This window comes from Centruroides vittatus, unplaced genomic scaffold, assembly GCF_030686945.1.
Source record: "Centruroides vittatus isolate TY-2023 unplaced genomic scaffold, ASM3068694v2 contig_2937, whole genome shotgun sequence".
Lineage (NCBI taxonomy): Eukaryota > Metazoa > Arthropoda > Arachnida > Scorpiones > Buthidae > Centruroides > Centruroides vittatus.
In genome coordinates, this window is record NW_027121865.1 from 20,624 (window position 1) to 39,559 (window position 18,936).

The 18,936-nt window shown below is 32.3% G+C and overlaps 2 protein-coding genes across 2 annotated transcripts; one reads left to right on the top strand and one right to left on the bottom strand.

Annotated features, from left to right (window-relative positions):
* The first annotated feature begins 8,439 nt into the window (after nucleotides 1–8,439).
* On the top strand, nucleotides 8,440–10,051 carry LOC136972490 (uncharacterized). The gene is made up of 3 exons (XM_067267084.1): nucleotides 8,440–8,730; nucleotides 8,806–8,931; nucleotides 9,277–10,051. Exons 1-3 carry the CDS (start codon nucleotides 8,507–8,509, stop codon nucleotides 10,049–10,051), a joined length of 1,125 nt encoding a protein of 374 aa, XP_067123185.1. The 5' UTR covers nucleotides 8,440–8,506.
* Nucleotides 10,052–10,714: 663 nt separating this feature from the next.
* On the bottom strand, nucleotides 10,715–12,183 carry LOC136972492 (transcription factor Adf-1-like). Its single transcript, XM_067267085.1, has 6 exons — nucleotides 12,059–12,183; nucleotides 11,815–11,992; nucleotides 11,688–11,736; nucleotides 11,260–11,321; nucleotides 11,069–11,152; nucleotides 10,715–10,974 (listed from the first exon to the last, which is right to left on the bottom strand). The coding sequence occupies exons 1-6, from the start codon at nucleotides 12,165–12,167 to the stop codon at nucleotides 10,746–10,748; spliced, it is 711 nt and encodes a 236-aa protein (XP_067123186.1). The 5' UTR covers nucleotides 12,168–12,183; the 3' UTR covers nucleotides 10,715–10,745.
* Between the last annotated feature and the right edge of the window lie 6,753 nt (nucleotides 12,184–18,936).

The window sequence follows — 18,936 nt, forward strand, 5'->3', positions numbered from 1 at the left end:
ACAGCGGCCGAAGGAAAAAGAACAGGGAAGAAAAGAAATGCACCGAAAGAAAATCTGGAGGTTAGCGAAACCGGGAAAAACTTGGATCGGACAGGAAAGAAACAAAGGAAGAAGTAGCCAACGTTCATCGGAAAGTGAGTAAAAAATTACTTTTTCGCTTTTTTTAATTTGTTATATTTCGGATAAAATCCGCGTATACTGTCGAGCTATTCAAGATGGCGGCCGGTCACGTGGCCATCTTGAATCGAGGGAAAAATTTTTTCCCCGTTGCAGTCTCCAACGTAGGGAAAAAATCCAGCTGCCGCCATTTTGTGACCTAGGTGTAACATTAACCATAATTTCTCTACAGTTTCGTTTTATTTATTTTTTCAAAACAAAGAAAACATTTACGATTTTTTATTTTTTTAGTATTGTTTTAATTTTTGGTACACTACTCTTTTAAACATCAAATGAAATAATATCTTTTCAACATACTGAAGACTTTTATAATTTCAACAGAAAGTAACACTGCCTTTCTGCTAATTTTATATCATATTAACAATTTTTTCTATAATAAATCATCATTATATAATTTTGTATTGTCTATTGTTTATATATAATATATAATTCAGCTTTTATTGCTACAATAAACAATATATTAATGTTCAATGATCCCAATATTTTATTATTAAATATATTGTGCAATTATATTAAACGAATGCACTGTACAGAACAGTGGCGTGCCGTGACATTTGATGATAGGAAAGCTGTGTTTCTGTAAAAAGCCGACATCCAGGGGCAATCACAGTTAATTGTGCGTTAGTAACGGTCTAGGGTCCATTCGTACGTGCGAGGTGGCGGAAGAGAAAGACAAGTATCTGACAAAAACCGTTTATTTTAATATAAAATAAACATGCACTATGTACAAAATAGTTTGCTTTAGGACAATCAACCGTTCGGACGCCCCGGGCGTCGATGTGGTTATTTGATGGTCGATCGAAGGTGGCCTTGGGACATTGGCGTTGACAAGTCTGTAAGGCACGGGGAGATTTCGTTCGTTGGCGTCGGGGAAACGGTCTAAGTCCGAAGTGGAACGGGTTACAGGTTGGCACAATTGACGAGGAATTGTTCTTTTTTTGCGCGTTGACACACGGCGGTTTGGTTATTCGGAACGTTAACCGAGTGCCAGGTGTCCTCGATTGTCGGAGATTATATCAATCTCCATTCTTTCTTTCATCTATTTTGATTGGTCGTTCTTCCTCAATTACGCTTCCCGAGTGGTTGGTCCCTGGTTACTAAACGTAAGGAGACTCTTACTTGGAGCGCGAGAAAAGTCAAAATTGAAGACGAATTCGGCTCTCTACGTCAGCGTTGGCAGATTTCGCTACTTTGCTCCAAATTTGGCTACCCTTTTTTAGTTCAGTTTTTTTCAGTTTTTTAGTTTTAGTGAATTTTTGAAAAAGAAGCGAGGGAAATAGGAGATGACGATTTTTTAAATTCATTAAACTTTTTATTTTTAAAGGCAAGTGCACTTTTTTGTATAAAATTTGAGTAATTTTGTTTTATTTCATGTTATTACTGCATTAAGCTACTTTTCACTTTAACGGGCTACTTTTTAAGATTGACTGGGCTACTTTCTTTGAAAACATCTGGCATCACTGTTCGGATCCACCCGAAGGGCTCTCTACGTCAGCGTTGGCAGATTTGGCTACTTTGCGCCAAATTTGGCTACCCTTTTTTTACTTTGGCGTAAAAAATATCATTTGGCGCATTGGCTATTTTTTGGGCTATATAAATTTGACTTGGCTACATTTTTGGCTACAAATTATTTATAAATATATTATTTGAATAAAAATGCACTTTAAAATGGTGTTCCGTCGTTTTTTTTTTTATTAAGTAGAGACCCAAATAAAACAAATATTTGTTTTTTTTCAAATAAATTTTTGTTTGTCTTCTTTATAATAAATGAATTTATCTGTTTATAAGTAAAAATTGAAAGTGTCTGTAGAAGTAATTTTTTAAAATACCCTTTTTTGTGATAAAGTTTTAATAAGCCTACTTATTACTATAATGTAGACGTTGAATAATAAAAGTAGAACAAAATAATTTTAATTTTCCTTCTCCAAATAACTTATCAAACCACAGTTATTTAATTTGAAAGTTGACTCAGATTTCTTATTAAACTAATATGTGCATTTTGGGTTCATCAATGTTCATCAATACCCTTCATCAATTTGGTTTTTGTTTTTCTGTTTTAAAAGATGCTTAAAAAGTGATTTTAACTTTTTCTAATACTATTTTCGATGATAAATTTAATATTTGTTTTTAATATTTTAATTTGTTTCTGTAGTCTACCTGCTTTCTGTACTGTGGGAGCAAGGCCGGATTATCGAATAGGCAAAGTAGGCAAATGTCTAGGGCCCGTAATTCGGAGGGGCCCGGCTTCAGTGCAGAGGATTTCTCTGTTTCAAAACGAGTTAAAAATTGTTTAAGAAATTCGATAGGACAGAAAACGATGTGTTTAACAATTCATACTAAGCCATTAACTAAAAAGAAAAAAAGAAAAATAAAGGTCAACAGCCACCCGTGCGTCAGAAGTTATGTACTGTACGCCACGAGATCTTTCGCACCATCTAGAAATATTCTTAGGGTCGCCTCTCGTGGTGGTAGTGATGTATGGTTATGATATATTTTATTTTCTAAATCTACACTTATACGTCGTGACATCGCATATTTGATATAGCGTTCAAGTTGCTCGAGTGCGAAGATATTACAATTCAATAGTGTTTTATAAAAGAGTTAAAAAGGGTGACACTACGGTGTGACTTGGGGTGACACTACGATATCCGCACCGGGTGTCAGCCATGCTAGCTACGCTAATGTCACATTATATAAGATTTGTTTAGAAGCAACTTATTTAAATGGGGCCCAAATTTAAATTTTGTCTAGGGCTCGCTAGAGGCATAATCCGGCGCTGTGTGGGAGGTAGACATTCTTTATCTACATATAAACATATATACAGAAACCCGATGCTTTGCCTATAACCCCCCCATTCTTTATCTATTATTATTAATACAGTGTGTGTTGGCTTAAGAAAGAAATCTATTAGTTAACTTTCAAATTAATGAAATAATAGTAGTTTAATAAATCATTTGTAATAGCAAATTAATAACTATGAAGAATATTACATAGAAAAATTAATTTTTGATAGTGTGTCTTAACAAAATCATTTGTTGCATAATTCGTATTCGTTGCAATCTACTTTGCAGATAAAATGAGTGTTCTCGACATAGTAAATTACAGGGTATGCATGTATTTTGAGTCATGCGATGCTTATTTCCGACCAATTCACAGGCCTGTAAATTGGCCGAAAACATTTATTGTGATTAAAGTTATTGCTGGAAAAGCACGAATAGTGTGTTTTTATTTTATTGCCAACTGTCGGGTTATTTAAAAAGAATTTTTGAGTTGGCTACTTTTGGGCTATTTATTAGAAAATTTTTGGCTACAAATACTAAAAACATCTGGCAACGTTGCTCTATGCACTCTCGGATTGCGCAGTGGCAACCGACGCCGGTCTGGGATCCCTCCAGGCCATAGTAACGGAGAAAGTCCGAGAAACGGAGCCGCCCAATCGTTTGGAGATACAGACTGTATCCCCAAAATTAAGCTTTCTGCCATTTTATACTATTTAAAAATATAACAAATATTTTAATAAAATATGATAACAGATGGCGCCATCAAACTTTTTAATGTAGCCGAGAAATTGACCAACTCATTGTGGTTTGTTTTCCAGTGATGAAATTTAAGGAAATTAAAATTATTAAAATTCCAAAAACAAAGGAAATGTTTAATTTAAAATAAAGCCTTTCAAACACATCTGATGTGCAATATATACAATACTGTACGTATATGTATGTTTCTATCATACATATAAGTACAGTGAGTGATCGGCGAACAGTTCGGATAACGAACATTTTCGCGAAAGATTTTTATGTTCGGACAACGAACACTTCACAGAACATACAGAAAAAGAAGCGACATAAAACACTGAATACCGACTGGTCTTCCTTTGTCTCTAGGTGACAATTCGAAACTTTTTGGAGCTCTGGAGATCGAAACTCTCCCTTGTAATTCCAGATTTTTGTTCACCTTTCTGACAAATACTTTTTATAGTCTTCGCGAAACTTCGGGCGGGTACTCGTTAAGTTTTGCGACAAAAAATATCAACAGAATGGGAGTTTCATACTCTTTATAAAAAATTGAGATGACGAATCTATATTTTTTGAATATTTTCGAATATCTCAACACGCATTTCATATTTTAGTAAACAGAACAGACAAATATTCATTTTGTACTCAATGTCCATGAATTTCGAATGAGATAAATCAAATAGAACAGGACGTTGATCCATGATTTCAAATAAATATTCGTCATCCATTGGAAAACAAAATTTACCGTCGGTGAAAAATATCGTTCCCGGCAAATGTATATACACATAATAAACAAAATAAGTTTTTTTTATCGTTTTGTTTATTAAAATAACTTTTTATTGATCTACTTCCCAGTAAATTTAAATAATACTTTTTTGAAAAAACGAATTAAAGAACGATCTTAACATAAAATTTGAAAAAGCCTATTTATAATTAAATGCATTTTTATTGTGTAGATTTACAAAATTGTATAGAACTTTTGTTAAAATTTTCATGCAAAAAGGTGTCCGGTAATTTATATTTTCGTTTATGTCATATATTAAAATTTGTAGAATCGTTTAAGAAAGTGGGTAAAAATTATTTATGATTTTCCAACCAATATTATTTTGTAATTAACAAACATATTTACACACGTTACATACCGGATATGCATTAAAACACAAAAACAAAATTATATGAAATTCAAAATATTTTTTTTTACCCATTAAAACATTATTTGGTTAATGTAAACCTAGATATACAAAATGGCGGCACTTCCGACAATCTCGAACGTAACGATCAAATGACGTAAGAAGTAGAGGACGCTGCGAAGTATTGTGTTGTGTTATGCAAATTAATAATAGCAACGCCCCTCATGAACTGACACGGTAGGAGTATAGTAAATTTTGTGTTAATACTAGATTTGAGTTATTTAAAAACCATAACATTAAATTATAGTTATTTATTAATATTATTTCGTTAAAAATGGAATCTTTTAATGCTAATTCCGAAGATTTTTGGGCTGAATGCACTTCTCATGCATTTTTCCAATTGTTTGAATCTGACTTTTCCGAATTAGGTATTGATACAAATACAAGAATTGATAAAGGTTTTAAATTAGCAGTAACTTTAGGAATACAGCATGTACAGGATGTGTGTAAAAAGTGTTCTAATTTATGTAAAATAATTATCGAATTGACCGAGAATCTTGTGCGATGCTATGCCAAACATGTAGAAGCAAACTTCAGCATTTGCAGGAGCATTCAAAGGTAAATGCGGCAAAATTTCATGGACTCGAATACTCTCGTTTATGTGGCATTATATTGGATTAGACTGCTCTACTACCACTGTAGCTTTAGCTTCAGAAATATCTAATAGTGCTGGAATAGACTGGTCGAACCACATTCGTTTCGTAATGATGGTGGCTATGCACAATCTACCTACATTTAAAATTGGCGGACCGAACAAAACTATAGAAGTAGACGAAACAGTCATATGCAAACGCAAATATGAAAAAGGACGTAAATTGAAAAGCACCAAATGGGTTGTTGGCGGAATATGTAGAGAAGACAAGAACTGCTTTATTTGTCAAGTGAATGATCGATCAGAAGTCACTTTAAATTGGATTATATCTAAATTTGTAAACTCAGGGAGTACAGTTCTGACCGATGAGTGGAAAGGATATACCAACATAGACGATCTGCATGGAATCGAAAGTGAACACAGGACTGTTAACCATTCAGAAAACTTTGTCAATCCAATAACTGGCGATCACACACAAAGTATTGAAAGACTGTGGAGTTAATTAAAAAATAAAAAAACTTACCAAAACATTATACTGAAGATCTTTCCGACTCTTACATGTATGCATTTATGTACAATAAGTTTTTAAATTGGCCATCCAAAAAACCTGGCGAAAGATTTTATATATTAAAACATTTAAGAAAGAGATTTCCTGGATCTGGAAGAAATCCCGAATGGAAAGAACCTGAGACTGTTCCTGCCGCTCCTGTTTCTACTAATAAGAAAAAAGTAACAGGCAAGAAATGCGATGTTGCGGAGAAAAGCGATAAAAACAGTAAGAAAAACGACAAGTCAAACAATCGACTTTTGCAGAAAACAAGCGTCGGAAAAAGGGAAAAATGTTAATATAAGTAAATAATTATTATTTTGAAAAAACACATTTATTTAAATATCAAAAATTTTAAATTGGGTTTTAGTAACTAATATTCCGCGAAGCCTAATTTGCATAAATATTTGCCACCGCGACTCGTAATCAAGATGACAACCGGAAGTTCCGCCATTTTGTATACCTAAATTCACATTTCTTACACCTGAAACTATGTTTCAGCATCAGAGATACATACACACAATAAGTATTCTTATATTTTTATATACCAGCTGAAATACCGTTATTTCAATGTAAGTTACTTGTAAAATGTATTTCCTGGTATGAATGCCTGTCATGATTCATGCTTTTCTCTTAGTTCCAGTCAATGTATTCTTTGTAAGCATTATTAATTGTTGCATGGTTGTGTTAACATGGTAATTTATGTGCTTTTTCTACTTATTTATTTTTCTCTTGCATCACTGTAAATATTATTAATAATTATTTTGATTTGCTGTAATTAGTTTTTATAATTGTTCTGTAACATTTTTCATATGAATTTCCAGTCAAACAGTTAGAGGTGTGTAGGGGACACAGGCATTAAGTTATATTTATACAGATTAAATAATTGAACTGATGATGACGAAAGTAAAAGTGATCTGTCATTTCAGATTTTAAGAGTGGTTTGCTTTCATTAAATATATATTTGTAAAAATTTACAACTACACAAAAATCTATAGATATACAGTCGAGTCCGCATAAGTCGACACCCGGATAACTGGACACCATCAGTTAAGTAGTCACTTTTCTGTGGTTCCGGCCGACTTACATAGGCATTAATGTTAAACTCCGGTTTACTCGACACCGTTTTACTCGTCACCACTGGATAAGTCGACATACTTTTGCTGTCCCACACACTGATAAGTCGTCACCTCCTCCCGAAAAAATGAATTCACTCCGCACGTGTGGTGCGAACTCAATTTTTCAGGAGGAGGAGTCGATTTATTTATTAATATATAATTAATACATATATATATATTAATAAAAATGCCTTAGCATTTTATGTATTTTTATGTATAAAATAATAACAGATAAACAAAAAGAAAATATACAATCTACATCAACGTCACACCAGAATCCAATTTTGCATTTTCTCACACTAGAGGCATTAAGAATCCTTAGACGTTACTTGCGGACAATTGCGAAGATGATGTTTTTAAGGCGTTCGTGATCGTTGAAAAAGAAAGTCGAGACAGTTAAGGGCTCAAAACAAGGAACACTAAACGAATTTTTCAGTTTTTCATCTACAGAGTAATTGTAAATGGAGAACACAATGTATCGTAAGCTTGTATTACTGTATTTTCCTAATTGTAGTTTTGCGGCATCGGATAACTCGACACATTTCCACTGATTTATACACGCTTTGCTCTGGAGAGTATGTGGTTTTTTTAAGGAGGATGCACACATGCGGCGTGGCAAGGAAAAGCGGTTGTCGCAAACGCGTCTTCGCCGCACTGCAGCACGACCACACAAGCGGCAATCCGTTTACATTTCGGCGCATGCGTTCAATATTCAAGATGGCGAACGATATCGACACTCCGCTATCCACGTGTTTACAAATTTTGTTTTGTACGGCTCGTTTTATTTAGCTAGAAGATTTCGTCGAAGATTTGAATGAAGATTTTGGATTAGAGATATCATATTGGCAAGAATCTTGTCGAGATATTTTGTTGGATCGATAAAGAACTGATGTACTGTACAAAATAGGCTTATTCTTCGATTAAGATCTCTCGATAAAGAATACTATTTCGAGTAAGATTCGGTTGTTTTGTTCTTTGAATTAAATAATATATGATTACTGTATCTGTGTAGAATTAGCTAAATTTATTATTCTTTTCTCTTTATTCTGATGTTAGTTATCTCGGTTAACCACGTCGAACTTTCCGCCATTAAAACACCACGTGATTGTATTTTCTCACGTGACTGCCAGACGAAATGTTATTGGCTGATAGAAACGCGTCTTGGCGGCGGCCGCCGCGAAAGGTAGAATTCGACCAACTTTCGCGGCATGAGAAATAGACCTCTGCGGCGAGAAAAAGTGACGTCATTCTGCCGCTTTTCCTTGCCGCGCCGCATGTGTGCATCCGGCTTTGACGCAAACGCGTCTTCGCCGCGCGGCAGCACGACCACACAAGCGGCAAACACCGATCTCTCTACATTTCGGCGCATGCGCAAAATATTCAAGATGGCGAGTGATTCGAATGCTGCTGCTCTTCTCATGTTTACGAATTTCGTTTTGTATACATCACTTTATGTCTCTAGAAGACGTCGTCAAAGAAGATTTGACCGGAGATTTTGGATAAGAGACATTTTTTTAGATCGAGAGAGAACTGGTGTACAAAATACACTTATTCCTCGATTGAGATCTTTGGACAGAGAATACTACTTCGAGTAAGATTAGTTTGTTTTGTTTTTTCAATTAAATTATATATGATTGCTTGTGTTAAATTTATTATTTTATTATAGTTTCCTCAGGATGTCTCCCGAAAAATTCGACGAGTTATTAAATAAACTTGGACCGAAAATTAGTAAACAGAATACGAGGTGGAGAGACTCTATACCTGCGAGTGATAGACTAGCTGTGACATTGAGGTAAATTTAACAAATAAACTGGCATTTAATGTTGAATATAAAAATATTTATGTATAAGTTAGTAAATTAATATTATTTTTGTGGTGTTAGTTGAGACACTATAAATTTTAATTGCAATATTATAATGTTATATATATAGGCTATATAACATTGTTTCTTCCATTTCAAAGATGTTTGAAATGGAAGAAACATTTTCTAGGTTTTTTATTTATACATGACTAATCTAAAAATATATTTCACATATTTGTGTTTATTGTAAATGCTTATTTTTAGCTATCATTTTTATATACTATTTGTTTACATGATAGAGTACTTAGTAATATTTTTAAACTTAATTTATTACAGATATTTGGCATCAGGAGAAACTTTTCGGAGCCTTTCCTATTCCTTTCGAATGGGAAGATCGACCGTTGGAAAAATTGTTAAAGAAACATGTGTGTGTATTTGGGAGGAATTAGCCGAAGATTTTGTACATTTTCCCACATTGCCAGAAGAATGGCTAAATATTGCTTCTGGTTTTGAGCAAAGATGGCAATTTCCCCATTGCTTAGGTGCAATTGATGGGAAACATGTCATTATAGAATGCCCATTCAACACAGGAAGTTTAAACTTTAATTATAAAAATTGCTTCAGTAAAGTTTTGCTAGCAGCCTGTGATGCACACTATCGTTTTATCTTTGTGGACATTGGAAGTTATGGTAGTGAGAGTGATGGGGGAATTTTTTCTAGATCAAGATTAGGGCAAGGTTTGTGCCAAAATAGATTTAATTTACCAGAGCCTAGGAAATTATCAAACGAATTTGAACTTCCTTACTTTTTTGTGGGTGATGAAGCCTTTCCGTTAACAACATACTTGATGCGGCCTTACCCACGAAAAAGAAAAAATTTAATCTGGAAAGAGAAAATTTTTAATTACCGTCTTTCAAGAGCTAGGCGAGTAATTGAAAATTCGTTTGGAATTTTAAGTAGTAGATGGAGGATTTATAGAAGACCGCTTAAATTAAGTGAGGAGAATATAGACAATGTCATAAAAGCAACAATATGCTTGCATAATTTTTTGATGACAGGACAATCCAAAAACGAATATTGTCCTGTTGGATTAACAGATATAGAAGATTGACAAGGTAGAGTTGTATCAGGCCAATGGAGAACTGACAATGAAGGAAGTAATGGGCTTGGCAAGATCAATAGACTTGGTGCAAACCACTACTCTCAAAAATCAAACAGCATTAGGAAATATTTAACAGAATATTTTGTGAGTGATGGAACACTTCCCTGGCAAAATACTGCCATAAATTAAATGTTTACTGTTATAAAATGTATATTAATTTTAAATAAAATTTTTCATGATATATGCAAAAATGAGTTAAGTTTTTGAATATTGTACATTTTGATTTTCATATAAGATATTTGCTATATATAATTTTTAAGATGTTATCTGTAATAATAATTATATATAGATGCCATTAATTACTTTATAAATAAAATTTGACTGATAACATAAGAACATTTTTAACTCTAAATTTAGTTAACAGCTATGATCGCATCAAGTTATTATTGTTTTTGTTGGTTTCTGAGCTTTCACCAGTTTCTTTTCTCTTGGATCATATATTTAATGCTATTGTAGTTTTGTAACTGAGTCAAATTGCAAAAAATCAATGCTCTACTGAAATTTCACATTTGTAGAAAGATTACTTGGCTAAATGATATGATATAGACTGTATACAAAGCTATATATATTTTATTAACCGTTGTTATTCTATTGAAAAACACAACAACAAAGTGAACTTAGAAAACATGCTTTTTATTTAAAACTATTGTAAAGATTCCATTTCCTCTTCGAAAATAAGATTTTCAATTTTATGCATTACTAAAAGCATTTTTTTTCTTTCAAATTTTCTCAGTCTTAGACCAATGTTATTTATGAAGTAAAACACTTCATCGCGGCTATTGTGACTCTCTTCTAAATATTTTTTTATGCCTCCCGATGTTTCTTTTATGATGTCTACAAGATCATCATCATCTTCATTTCTTTTCCTTTTCCTAAATTATGAAATAAAAACAAACATTTTAGAGAATATTTCAAATATTTATTAAAAATATTAAAATTATGAAACAAAATATATATATATTTAACCTTTGAGAGGACTGAAATGGACTATGTACAAATGGTTGGGGTGATACACTTGTGCTAGTGCTTGCCCCTGTCAATTCAGGCATGCTATAAAAGTATTAAATATATGTAATTTATTAATATTTAGAGACATAGTGAAATAACACTTTGATTCAGTTTGTAATCTTTACAATTTATATATAATATAAAAATACCTATTCTGTGTGAGAAATTCTGGCAACTGATTGGTTGTGTCTTCACACTCAAAATCAGAATTCTAAAATAAAATTTAGAAAAATTACATACACATGAAATAATTTTCAATTAGATACTAGTAAACTGAAAATTGTGTGAAGTGAGATATTGCACATAAATTTATTATTTTTATAGCTACAATTATATGTAAACATTTGATCACTGCATCTTATTCTATATCATTCTGATATGTACAATTTATAAACAATCATATGCATTGCTCCAAGTTGTTGGAATTGTCTTTGTACTGTTGACAAAAAGAATTTCTATATCATTTTATTAGCAACTTAACCTAAAGTTAGAAATCTCAGTATTTTTTTATAATTTAGCTTTTATGTGGACAAAAGACACTAAAGTTAAAATACATATATTATTCATAATACATTACCACGAATTCAGATTCTGATTGAGGCATATCTGGTATGTTCGTGCATGTGCTACAAGATAAGATAAATTTAGTTTTAATGAAAACAAAATATGTTAAAATAGTGTTTAACTTGTTAATACTTTCTTACTTTAAGTGTTCATTTCTTAAACCGCCTCTTAACATATTGTTTAATATGTCGAAATACTTCCAATTAGTTTTATAAATTTCGGAAGTAGCTGCACCACTTCTTTTCGATTTATCAATGTTGTTTTTTAATTTCATATACCGGTCTTTTAAGTTTTTCCATTTTTTAATGCATTCTTCAGCTTAAAAAATATAACATTGTAAAAACGTATATATAAAAGTTTCTATTAAAAATTTTAGGTACTTACCCGAAACGTTAAAAGCAGCTCCTATAGCCGTCCAATAAGTATGTTTAAAGGAAACATCTTTAAACTCCTTTCTACTTTTATCATATAAAAAAGGATAACTTTCGATCATTCGAATAAAAGCTTCCGTGTCGAATGCCATATTTATTTCCTCTCTTTCTATTTTTCACAATGTACGGTGTTGAACTATCCGCCATTAAAACACTACGTGTTCTCCCGTGATTCAATTTTCTCACGTGACTGCCAGACGAATTGTTATTGGCTGATAGAAACGCGTCTTGGCGGCGGCCGCCGCGAAAGATAATGCCGACCAACTTGTCGCGGCATGAGAAAAGCGGCACGAAATAGACCTCTGCGGCGAGAAAAAGTGACGTCATTCTGCCGCTTTTCCTTGCCGCGCCGCATGTGTGCATCCGGCTTTACATTGGCCTGTAAATTAGACTGTTGTCACCAGATGGCATCCATCGAATTGACTGACAGTAGGCACAACAGAACAGACAGGGATTCTTTCGGTCCATTTACCCCAGCTGTTCCTGTTTATTGTCCTAAGTGGTTAAATTGATTCTGAGACTGCTGTCCAAGAAAGGCTTTTCTCTGCAGGTGGTTGTGCTATTGTTTCAACTCTGGGAAAATTCTACAATAGATGTTCAGTGGATAACGTTGAACATTACTTATAATTAACCATTGGCAAAGCTAAACTAAATTTAATTACATTCGATAAAATAAAAATAAGTGACTCGTCTACTTTTTAAATAAAATTCATTCTTTATACATAATTTACATCACTATACTGTATACACAAAATACAAATTATTCTTTTCGGTTAAACCATACTATTACCAGTGTCCCTATCAGCTACGAATAACCAGAAGGCATGATAATGTAGCGTGATTCCTTGCATACTTTATGGACGTACTTTGTACCGAAAGAATAAAAGTCAGAATTAAATAATACAGGAAACTTCGGAAAATACTTTCTAAATTTTATCAAAATCTATTTCATGTGACATTTGCACGAGTGCGAAGAAAACATGAAACAAACATTTGGTTGGATCGATTTCGTGGTGCAGTTTTATTGTTATAAAAATTCTGTCCGATTGCTCCGCTAAGGCATTTTTAGTTGAACTTGGCTTTCGCGAAAACACGTAGGACAGAGCATGGACACCGTCCCCCGCAAAGGCCAATCCTTTGTATTTTGCTGGGCTTGTACGAAAGCCAGATATTCCAGCTGTAGCATACGATCGCGTAATTTTCCAGAATTTCTCCACACTCCCTTCCACAAACCACAAAACGCACTTTAATTGATATTTAGATATATGTATGATATCTGACCAATTCTTCATTCCATTTGCTGTGTACTTTTCAAGTTCTATAGAACTGAATTGAACACGATGCAATCGAAAGCCTCGATAGGGTGGAATTATCGCTACGCTTGTGAATGTATACAAATACTTAAATATCTTTTCTATATACTCTCGTCCTGTAAAAAGCAATAATTAAAATTTTCAGAAAATTTATAAATAAATAGAAAAACTTCAAAGTAAAAAATTAAATACGTAACATGGCCGGCGTTTATTTACATTTAACAAATATAAAATATAATTACGACTATACAAAGTCTTCAACTTTGTATAGTCGTAATTATATTTTATATTTGTTAAATGTAAATAAACGCCGGCCATGTTACGTATTTAATTTTTTACTTTAAAATGTAATAATTTAACTGTGGCAATAGCACTAGAGGACGCTTTTTACCTGTTTTACATTCTTTTACGGAGATTGAAGCCTCTAAGGAAAGGTCGCCTCCAGGAGTTTGTGAAATTTAAAAGGATTGCTGATGGTGCGAACGGCGGATTAAAAGACAAGACAAAGTCTTCAACTTTGTATAGTCGTAATTATATTTTATATTTGTTAAAAAGAAAAACTTCGTACCTAATTGATGTATACTTACCACGCATTGATTTACAAGACTCATATCTTGCGTTCAGACACCTATGACATGTTAGCATATCCTTCCTGTGAATTTCTGCTACGAGGTGTTCGTCGTTGTTTATTTTAATTCGAGAATACAAAACGGACGGATGAAGAATGGAGTCCATAGTCACATTCCAGGAAAATTTATTATAAGAACGGGCATTTTAAATATTAAATACAAATAATTACTTTAAGAATGCACCTATTGATAATTTTACGTTATTAACGAGTCTCACTCTTTTTGCCATGTTCTGTCTGACTATATCCTTCCACAAAACATACACTCGTCGTCTCCTAAATATTGAAGGATAGGTTGAACTACGTCGATCATATTTCTTAATATATATCCAACTTCGCTTCGGAATAGCGAAGATGATGGAAATTGTAAAAGCCTTTGTCCTTTATTCTATTATTATTGTTAATTGTCTACTTGGACTTTACTTATTAATAGGACTTTATACTGGTGTTTAAATGTTGGCACAGTAATGAAAGTTAGTTCAGGAAAAAACAAAATTTCTTTATTATATCACCTGTAGTAATAATTTCTGTACACATATTATACGTGTTTCGGGCTAGCATGCCCCTTATCAGCAGTATTACTACCAAACAGTAAAAAAGTAACAATAACAAAACAAATAAGTTACTGTATATCTTAAAATTTCTCAGCAGTAAAATACAATTTTAAAACTTACTGTAAATACATATTCCAATCCCGAGTACAAGATAATATTTCTTGCTTTACAATTATTTAACATTTCACTGTATAATAAAAATTAAATAAGTAAAATAAATAAAGACTGTAATTATTAAAATCTAACAATATCATGTAAAATTTTATTAAAAACTCACATGAAGGCTTCCTTTGTCACTATTCAAAAGCATTATAAGAAGAGTCTATTAACTATTTTTCTTCTTCTTCTTCCTGGGTTTATATTGGAGGTTATGGCCGTTGTCGGCTTCTCCTCTGACGCGCCGCCTAGCGACTAGGCGAAGCGGCCAGTTCTGTGAATGTACAGTACCTCTCTAGGGATAAAATATGGATGCGAGGGTTAATGCCTGCGTTCGGCCAGTAAAGTTGGTCTAGATTACGGATCACTTGTAGATCCAAAGAAAGCGCGTGGCCCAATTCCCTACGGGCCTCTTCGTACTCTGGACATGCCAGCCAAAAGAGTTCGGGGGATTCCTCCGAACCGCAATGCTGGCAGTCCGGTGAAAGGTTTAATTTCCGAGAATGAAGAAATGATTGCAATGGAGCCGTGTTAGTCGTCAACCTCGCCAGTAGCGACTCCGCGCTTCGCGAAGAGGCAAGATGGTAACGCCAAGGGGAAAACGGACGGAGGTGGTCCCTCCCCTTGAGCCGGAGGGCTTTCATGAGGATGAACACTATGTTGTCCCGGTTGAGCCTCCGTATTTCCGTCGGAGTTAAAGAGTGGCCTATTAACTATTTTCACATTATGCTTTTTTATAAACGTCACCGAGTATGGTGCTCCAGGATTGGTGGTTTATACGACCTAAATTATTGTTTGTTCTATTTTTTTTCTTTATGTTTAAATGTTCGTATAATTGACGTTTGTGATTATTCGATTCTTTTTTCTTAATTTTTATAGTATTTTTGTCGATTTGGCACCCATAACTATTGCAGTGTTCTGCGACTGCAGAATTTGCATAATTACTCCTTATTGCACGTATGTGCGCTTTCATTCTTGTGCTTAATTTTCTTTTTGTTTCTCCTATATAAGTTTTGGCCGGATCACAACTGCAATTGAATGAATACACAATTTCTTTTTCTTCCATTAAATCTAATTTTTTATCTGACCTATGATATAAATATCTTTTAAATAAATTATTTTTTTCGGGTATTAAATTCGCTTTTCCGTTTAGTATATTTTTAACTCTCAAATATCTTAGGTACACACATCAAATTTACACATTTTTTATCTTTTTCAAAATTTCTATTTTTATTACCATTATTAGTAGTCCAGTTTAACCATTTTTCTAATGTTTTTTTTGGGGGTAACTATTCAGTAAGAACATTTTAATGACTTGTTCTATTTCTATTTCTTGATTTTCTAATTTACTAGTTGTTTTTAATTTTTTCTATGTACATTTTAAAAATGTTAAATTTCATAGCTTAAGGAACGATGGTTTTGTAATGTAGTTCTTTTGGAATTTGCATAGGTTTTATAAATTTTTTGAATTCTAATTTACTGTCAGTTCTATTGATGGTTATATCTAAGTTTAAACTATTATTACATTCTTTTTCGGCCTCAAATTGTATGTTTGTTTCTATTGAGTTTGCCTGTTTTAAAATTATATCTTCACTAGTCAAATAAAATAATACAATCGTCTACATACCTATTATAAAATATTATTCCTTTTATAGCTTTAATTTTTTTTTTATCTATGTCTATCATAAAGATTTCGGCAAGTCTTGGGCCTATGCATGTTCCTATTAGTATCTCTTCAGTTTGACTATAAAAGTTATCACCATACTTGAAATGATTGTTTTCCATTACTAACAAACACAATTTTATAATCCAATTTGGTGCGTTAATTTTCTGTAAAGATTTTTCAATGTTCCTTTTTGTTATACTAGGGTACATACTTTTTACATCTAAAGATAACAATTTCCTATGTTTATTAATTATAATATTATCGTGTTTTAATCTATTTAATAAGAAATCAACATTTTTAAAACTATAATCAGAAATTTCTAACGTATCAAGCTTATTTTTTTTAAATTTTTCTAAATTGTAATACACATAATTTTTAACATCAGTTAACGGTCTGTACTTAACTGGATTTTTATGCGTTTTTACCCTAATATTAAATTTAGGTATACGATTGTTTTCACTTTTAATTTTTTTAAGTTCTTCATCGGTTATCAGATTGCGTTTTTTTATATCTTCTAATTCTTTGTTTAAGTCCTTTTGCATACTTTTTCTTGGGTCATTTCCTAATAATTTATATCCACCTCCTTGTATTAATTCTGTTATAATTTCATTTTTCTTTTCGGACTCATTACTTTCATTACTGTGCCAACCTTTAAACACCAGTATAAAGTCCTGTTAATAAGTAAAGTCCAAGTAGACAATTAACAATAGTGATGGAAATTCATCGTTCGTACTTGTTCTACTGTTCATAATGACACTGCAAAAATTAGATATGTTTTGAGTTTTCTTGAGAATTAAATACGTAAATTATTTTCAATATTTATACATTTCATTCTTTCGGCGTCACTAGACAAAGATCGCTTGCCCAGCCATTGTTGGTACGGAATTAATATTTAATTTAAAAATATAAATTTTGTTGTTTGATGAATAAAGTGAACGATTTAATGTTGAACGGCACACATGGTTTCGACACGACCCATTTAATATAAAATGTGAGTGTGCAAAATCCTTCGAGAACTTTATGGAATTTTTATATTTAACCTTAACACGCTAACAATGTTTTTGTTACCGTTATAAATTATTTAAGAAAGTGCTACCCACAGGCGTCAGAAGTAAATTAAGCTTTGTAAGGAACCAGAAGAGATCAAGTGTGAAACAGTTTTGAAATATTTATTTATTTATTTAGCATTCTGGTACAAAAGACCCTGATGTGGGGATAGAACAAAAAAACAGAAACATAAGTATACATAATCTTACAAAATAATATAAACATATTCCACAGAAATATTCAACAATTGTAATAACAAAATTCATAAATTATTAATATATCAATCATTCTAAACTAAATTCAATCAAAAGACAGTTTCGAAATATTATTCGATACTGTATTACTTGAAGTACACAAGGATATTATGCGCTGTATGTATTTTATGACAGAGTTCGATCACGCAGATGAAATTATTCGCCATAAAACAAGATTAAAAAGTGTAAAACTAAAACACTGAATTCTCATATTACGATTGAAAATCGCTTTATAACCCCTTACATATTTAAAGTAACAACAATAGTTTTTGTAATAGACAGTAACTAAGTATTGGGTTGTTCGGAAAGCAATTTCGTTTTTTTATTACTAGAGGAATTACATGTATTTTTACCAGCCAATTTTATTTTAAACCACATTTTCATTATATACTTCGACAGCTGACATTTTAAGGCTTATTTGTAAAAAATTTTGTTTGATTCTGTAGAATTGTTTGTTTTCGGTGACCCATCAAATATGGAAAAGCGAAAGCATCATTTTCGGCATATTTTGATGTTTTAGTTATAAAAAAGCAAAATATGCCGAAAATGATGCTTTGAAATAATATTGATAATTCAGTCTACAGTATAAAAAATACGGATACCGTTATTAATAGATTACGGAAATTAAAAAAGGAGAATTCAGAATTCAGATTAATGAGTTTAGACATAAAAAATATGTATCTTAGCATAAATTGGATTTTGATAGAAAACAGTTTAAAAGATCTTAGTATCCATAAGAATTTGATAAATTTAATAAAATTTGCTTACAAAAATAATTATTTTGAGGTTGATGGCATGTTTTATAGACAGAAAGATGGTATCAACATGGGGTCAGAGATGGAGCCAAAATTAGCTGAATTGGTCATGATTGATATCGATACACAAATTAGTGAAATTTGGGGCATAAAGTTAATAATGAGGTTTGTGGATGACTATCTGATAGTATATAATGGAAACTTGACTAATAAAGAAACCATATATAATTCAATAAATAATACATACAGGGATATACAGTTTGACATTGAAGAGGAAACGAATACGAAAATTAATTATTTAGATATTACCATAGTTAACAACCCTAAAAAATTTGATTTTATAACTTACAAAATCATGTAACGTTAACAAAACTATTAATTATCATTCATATATCCCTGATTACATTAAAAAGAATTCTTACCTTATTGAATTAAAAAACATATATACAAGAATATCT

Coding starts and splice junctions, on each gene's coding strand:
- LOC136972490 (XM_067267084.1), top strand. CDS start 8,507: ATGCGCAAAATATTCAAGATGGCGAGTGATTCGAATGCTGCTGCTCTT. Junction 8,731..8,805: donor GACAGAGAATACTACTTCGA/GTAAGATTAGTT, acceptor ATTTTATTATAG/TTTCCTCAGGATGTCTCCCG. Junction 8,932..9,276: donor AGACTAGCTGTGACATTGAG/GTAAATTTAACA, acceptor AATTTATTACAG/ATATTTGGCATCAGGAGAAA.
- LOC136972492 (XM_067267085.1), bottom strand. CDS start 12,167: ATGATCGAAAGTTATCCTTTTTTATATGATAAAAGTAGAAAGGAGTTT. Junction 11,993..12,058: donor AGCTGCTTTTAACGTTTCGG/GTAAGTACCTAA, acceptor ATATTTTTTAAG/CTGAAGAATGCATTAAAAAA. Junction 11,322..11,687: donor AATCAGAATCTGAATTCGTG/GTAATGTATTAT, acceptor ATTTTATTTTAG/AATTCTGATTTTGAGTGTGA.